At 37.1% G+C, this 7,068-nt stretch overlaps 1 protein-coding gene across 1 annotated transcript; it reads left to right on the plus strand.

Annotated features, from left to right (window-relative positions):
* Positions 1-5,385: 5,385 nt before the first annotated feature.
* LOC148597152 (52 kDa repressor of the inhibitor of the protein kinase-like) lies at positions 5,386-6,420 on the plus strand. The gene has a single exon (XM_088563002.1). It carries the CDS (start codon positions 5,386-5,388, stop codon positions 6,418-6,420), a length of 1,035 nt encoding a protein of 344 aa, XP_088419128.1.
* Positions 6,421-7,068: the final 648 nt, after the last annotated feature.

Genomic DNA, 7,068 nt, shown 5'->3' on the forward strand with positions numbered 1-7,068 from the left:
AGGTCATGTAATGGTGATTGGTGATACGAACAGTCGGACAGCAACTATGGACGATTACATACGAGGTGATATTATTCATAGAACAATTAGAAACAATATTGAGAATGTGTTTGAGTATAATAATGATATCAATATTCCAGCAAGAATTAATCCCGACGCTAATACGAATGCATTTGGTCCCAAGGTATTGTCGATGTGCAAGGACTCTGGCCTCAGGATAATGAATGGCCGACACCAGAATGGTTATTATAATGACTTTACTTATTGTGGAGCACAAGGTTTGAGCGTCATTGACTATGTACTTATTCCGTATACATTGTTCTCTATTGTTGACCAGTTTTACCGACCATGCCTTTTCACATTTAGAGTTAAAGCTACACATAGAATGTGAATGTCCGGAATAATCCGTGAATAGAGAAAATATTGGTGACAAATCTGTTAAATATCGTTGGAATAACGAGTTAAAGGACCAATGTGCAGAGTGTATTCGCGTAAATATGGACAAATTTAACCAACTGAGTAACGCTATTAGCTTTGAAGATCAGGAATCTTTGGACTGTTCTCTGACTAGCTTTACCAGACATTTTGAGGAAATAATGTCTCCATTTTTCAGAAAGTGTCAAAATATTAACGTTAATTTTGACAACAAACAGATAGACAAACCATGGTTTAACCGACAATGTAAAGAATTGTATGCAAAGTATATAAACTGTTTGAACATATTTAATCGTGCCAAAAATCCAGGAAATCATTCCAAGTTGAAAGATGCCAAAAAGAGGTATAAAACGCTTGAAAGTCGATTGAAACGTGATTTTATGCGTACCGAGGGTAATATGATGGACTATTTGAGGATAAATAACCCTAAACTGTTTTATTCGAAGTTTCGGAAAACGAATTCTTTTAAAAATGATATATCATTGACAAGATTCTTCGAACATTTTCAAGGTGTTGCAAATCCCGATACGGATATTGAAATTGACTCAGATTTTAGGCAGGATATTGTGGAAGACTGTGCCTTTGAGGAGTTAGATAAGCCAATAACAGAAAAAGAAATCTTGACTGCTATAACTAACTTGAAACGGGACAAAAGTCACGGTATTGACGGAATGTTGAATGAGTACTTTATTGAATTTAAACATATATTTTTGCCTACTCTTATAAAAGTGTTTCATGGAATTCTAACGTCTGGCATTTTCCCTACATCATGGACTATTGCGATACTTGTGCCTATTTTTAAACGTGGAAATACGAATGACCCAAACAATTACAGAGGGATTAGTCTTGTTAGTAACTTTGGTAAATTATTTACCTCAATTTTAAATCAACGATTGATAGAATGGTCTAATACGTTTGATGTGATAACCGATGCACAGTTTGGTTTCCGGCCTAGGTATGGTACAGTTGATGCTATGTTCTCGTTGTCCTCTATTATTTTTAAATCACTTTCATCCAAAAAACGATTGTACTGTTGTTTTGTTGATTATACTAAAGCTTTTGACACTGTTCAAAGAGTAATGCTATGGCATAAACTTGCAAATATGTGTATATGTGGTAAATTATTGCAAACTTTAAAACCAATGTATTCTAATGTAACAACATGTGTACAAGTTAATGGATTCAATTCTGATTTTTTCACAAATGAATTAGGTCTCATGCAAGGAGAGGTTTTGTCTCCTATTTCATTTTCTCTTTATGTCAATGATTGTGAAATGGCTTTTATAAATAGCAACTCAGTACCGATAGAAGTCAAAGAATTAAATTTATTTTTATTAATGTATGCTGATGATATGGTATTATTTTCTGAATCTATACAAGGCCTACAAAATATGCTAGATACTTTATATGATTATACAAATAGATGGGCGTTAAGTGTAAATACTACAAAAACTAAGATTGTTGTATTTAAAATTGGTGGTAGAATAAATGAGGATGTAAAATGGTTTTATAATGGACATGAAATAGAGATAGTAAATATTTTTACATATCTTGGTGTAATGTATAATTATAATGGTAAATATAATGTTCTACAGAAGCTTTTTCTTGTTTGTTTGTTGGGGTTTAATGTCCGAGCAGCAATATTTCAGCTATATTCACACAATGAACATGAAATGATAAAAAAAGGATGGGTCACAAGGACAACAGGGTCGACAAATCTTGATTGCCACAACAAAAAAGGGGGATGGGAAAGGTCGGGCAATTTAGCTTCCTGTGGCGGAGCGCAAAGGTTCCTACTCCTATCGAATAGCACAGCAGGGTTCGTGGCATCTTTCCCAACACGGTGCACCACTATGGTTTGCGGTCAGGTTTTCCGTATTATAGCCTGACAACCCCAGCATGTAACATGCCAGGGGTTCCCCATACCACCTCCTGGGGCACACATCCCAGATGCTCTGTGGGCAAAGCGCCTAACCCCCGGCTAGGTTTCTGAGCACTATTTAGTCGCCTTTTACGACAAGCTTAGCGCTGCTGCAGGCCTATTCTTTTAAACACGCGGACCTGCACGGGGACTCCCTTTTTCTAGTGGCAATCAAAATTTTTCGACCCTACTATCCTTGTGTCCCACCCCGTTTTTCATTTCATCATCATTTCATGTTCATTTAATCACCCGTTTGATGTTCATCGTCTGAATATAGCTGAAATATTGCTGCTCGGACGTAAAACCCCAACTATCAATCAATCAATCAAAGGTTCACCTTTTATGTACCTTTTTATATGTAAACAGCTGCTTGTTTTAATTTCATTATTTTATGAAGAGACTTTGATCTTGCTTTTACTATTTCCATTTCATTCAATGTTCTTGCCGTGATATCTTGCCCTAGTCGCCGAAACGGCATTAAAAGATAACATTGATCCAGGCCTGTAAATTGTATGTAGGCATGAAGGCAACTGCCTCCTATTGCAAATTTCCAAAAAAAAAAAAATAGTCAAGAAAAAAAATAAAAATGTAGAAAGGAAAGGAGATAAAAGGACGAAAAAAGTTCAATAATACATCTCATATTGGTGTGTGCATGAGTAATCAGTTACCCTGAATAACGCTAATGGTACATAATTATCTATTTTTCGGGCAATAACGCGGTAAATTTTGGAGTCGAATAACGGTAAATGGTAAAATCTGTGCCAATATTACGCTTACGGTAGCTAAAAAGTCAAAATAATGCTAACAATAAAACCCCATCCGCAAGCCTCTTATATCATCCATACTGTAACACGAGTTTAAAGTCGGGAATCGTTTGATGTTACTTGACTTCTTTTGATGTAAGTTTCCGAGCACGGACCTTTCGCAAACCGACAGAAAATCAATAAAACGCATTGCTTTGAAGTTCCGTGAGAGGACGCCGAGATGATCAGGTGACTTAATGTCATACCATAGTATGAAGGCATGTCTTGGTACAAGAGCCGCTGAATTTCAGTTGCAGTTGCTATTTTGTCATACATCGCAGCCATTGCAGAGTTCCGTAAATACATCATTGCCAACATGCAAGTATTTTCAAACCAAAAAAAAATGTGTCGCAATTATACTCTTACAATTACACTCTTTTTTGTTAAAAATCCTTACTTTATCCATCTGAATATGACAGTTTTACATTTACACATCCCGGAATAAAATTATTTATCATTGTCAATGTACTGATCTGTATACTGATAGAACCAAGTGTTTGTCAGTCCGTCTAAAAAGTTCAGTATGAATTTATTTGCGTTGTAATAACGATGTATAAAATCATAATTGGAAAAACTTTTTCCAATCCTCTTTTACGAATATGCTTGGAGAAAATAAAGGATATGGGTATATCATATATACATTTTGTAAAAGTAGACAACAACTCTTTCGGATAAACATGCAAATTAAAACCCCCAAACGTGAAAAAAAAGCCAATTCTTTGATATACTAGAAATACAATGTCATTGACTGTTAGTCCTATACGAGTGGGTTAAGTGATTTTTCATATATATTTTCAGGTCGAAACGTCAAAAAAGTGAACAAGCCAGTCTGTAATCGTTCGGCTTCAAAGTAATTAGGAAAGAAAATGTCGAGACATCAAGAGTCGGTGCTGGTGAAATGTCCGAGGCGTCAAACACAGGAACAGAAATGTCAGAAATTAGTTTTGATGATAAAGCACAGGACGATGAGGATGAACCTGCATGTTCCAAATCTACTGAAATGACATCTATATCTGGCACTGATGAGAGTGATCCTACTTCACCAACATCTGGCATAGATGAAGTTGACCCTACTAACTTCAATAAACGTTCTTTATCGGATGACGATAGAATCAAACTCGTCACGATTAAATGGAATCCTCCAAATAGTTCCTACAAATTTCCAAAAAACCATCAGGGACGTCGGTACAATAAATCATGGGAAAGTGATTATCCGTGGCTTCACCAGCACTCGACGGCGCTTTTTGCTCCGTTTGTATAGCATTTCAGGATAACCCTGGTGAAACTCAGCGTTATGCAGAATTTGTAACAGAGCCATTCAAAGATTGGAAGAATGCTACAGGGTCGGAGAGAGGTCGACTTTCGAATCATTCAAAGAGTGAACGACATCAGAAATGCCTTGAAAAAACAAATCTATTACTTTCAGTCTCGGATCAAACGAAGCCATCCATTGTTCAGTCTATAAGTAAGGCCTATAGTGACAAAGTAGAAAAGAATCGGGCAAAACTACTTTCTCTGATAGACGTAATTATTACTTTAGCAAAACGTAACATTGCCTTTCGTGGGTCCTGGAACAAGGACACTTCAGAAGAAGATGGGAATTTCATGTTCTTCATACATTGGAAATCTAATTTCGACAAAGTATTAAAAGAACATTTAGAACAGGAGAGGTCGTATGGCAAATAATTGTCACCAATGGCCCAAAATGAATTTATTCAATGTTGTGAACTGGAAATTAGATCTCAAATCGTTACAAGATGTAATAAGTCGGACTTCTTCAGTGTTATGGCAGATGAATGTGCTGACTGTGCGAACCAAGCACAACTCTCAATTTGTGTTCGTTATTGTTATACCGAAAACGATACATGCTTTGTTACAGAAAATTTCTGTGGATTTGTGGAGCTCGTGAAAACAGACGCAGAGACAATATCGACGTCCATTCTGAATAATCTTCGTGAATGGGGATTCGACCTTACACGCCTCAGAGGTCAGGGATACGACGGGTGTTCGACGATGTCCGGGGAGGTATCAAGTGTTAAAACAAGGATAATGGAAGAAATCCCGCAGGCGAAATATTTTGTGCATTGCCGATCTCATTGCCTTAACCTCGTAGTGGTGAACAGTTGCCAATCAGTCGTTGTAGTCAGAAATTTCATGGCAATTTTAGGCAAAATAACTTGGTTCATAAGTGCCTCAAGTAAACGCAAAAATATAATGAAGTCCATAATGAAAGATGAAGGACAATCTGATGTCAAATTTGATATGATATATGATCAGGAAGAAAGACTTTTCAGTCAAGGAAAACGTCTGTTGCCCACTCTTGCAGAAACTCGGTGGACATCAAGAACTGACACTTTAACATGGTTACTTAAAAACTATGACAAGGTTCTAGATATCCTGGATGAAATTCAAAGCCAAATAGTGGGAAATTCGGATGCGACGTCATACAAGATGACCCTTCTTAGTTTTGAAATAGTAGTTGTTGCAGTTGTAACTCAGTTCTTGCTTGGCTACTTGAGACCTTTGTCAATTGAACTACAATCTGAGAAATGCGATTTAGTTGAAGCACATGTTCAAGCACGAAATTTGTCTGCAGTCTTTTTAGAGATACGTGAAAATGCCGATAATGCATTCAGTAGTCTTTTTGCGCGAGCCTCCAAAATCGCAGATGATAATGAAATCACAATAAGCAAGCCAAGGACATCGGGGCGGCAACGACACAGGGCCAATGCTGAGGCTGTAACCGTAGAACAGCATTTCAGAATCAATGTATTCCTACCACTAATTGACCATATAATCAAACATCTAAACGACAGATTTCCTGATAGCATTAAGCCAATGCTCTATGGATTTTATCTTTTACCTTGTAACTTTCAAAAGCTTACGGATGAAGTGATAGAATCTATAACCAAGGAATACAACAACGATATCCCACATCCCGACGACCTCCCGCAGGAGATACACAGATGGAAAACGTTGTCAGACATTCAAGGATTAGGTTCCAAGTGTTCCCTAGATGAAATTTTGAAACATACGCAGTTCTATCCGAACATTAAAACAATTTTCCTTCTTCTGTTGGCATTGCCCGTTGGATCATGTAGTTGCGAAAGATCGTTTTCCGCACTAAGACGTTTAAAAACTTGGCAGGCGCGTAGCCAGCCGGACGCACGGAAGCACGTGCTTCCACGTCGTTTCGGCAATTTTTTTTTTTTTTTTTTTTTGAGAGAGAGAGAGAGAGGGACGGTTTTCACCGTAATATAATGACAATTGTTGACCCGTTTACCGCATGGTGAGGACAGAAATGTAGAAGTGAGGACAAAGGTGTTGTCCTCACTTCTACGGTTGGCTATTTTAATTGTCGGGACGCATCTGACATTTTCCGAAAAATAAATGTTCATAAGGACCACGGTCCTCACAAACGAAAATCTCACTCTCTCGACCACTCATTGGTTAATCGATGGCGGGAAGAGCCATCGGAACATATCGCAACTTATCATGACATTAGACAAACATCAATCTCTATTACCCAGACGCTTGTTTTACCTACTAATTTGTATAGATAAAGCGTCTTGATAATTAAGATCTACCACCAAAATGTGACAAATGTCGAAAGCAGAAACATTCATCGAGTATGTTCCATCTACCTCTAGGGTTTTTAGTTTTGATATTTGAGCAAGAATATTGGAAATTATGTGACTTTATATATGGAATGAACGTTACCTTTTCCTATTATGGTGGAGTATATATTCTAATTTTTTTATAATCAGCTTGAAATGGATACAGCAACATTTTTTTGCAGAGAGCACAATTTGTTACATTTTTTATATGTGTAATGGTAAGTAAGTAAGAGTCTATTATGCATTGTAATCATAAAGTGGCACTGTCTCAAGCACATGATTTCTAAGACCC

This window comes from Perna viridis, chromosome 15 (genome assembly GCF_037379345.1).
Source record: "Perna viridis isolate PV_CMFRI_1.1 ecotype Kerala chromosome 15, ASM3737934v1, whole genome shotgun sequence".
In the NCBI taxonomy this organism is placed as follows: domain Eukaryota; kingdom Metazoa; phylum Mollusca; class Bivalvia; order Mytilida; family Mytilidae; genus Perna; species Perna viridis.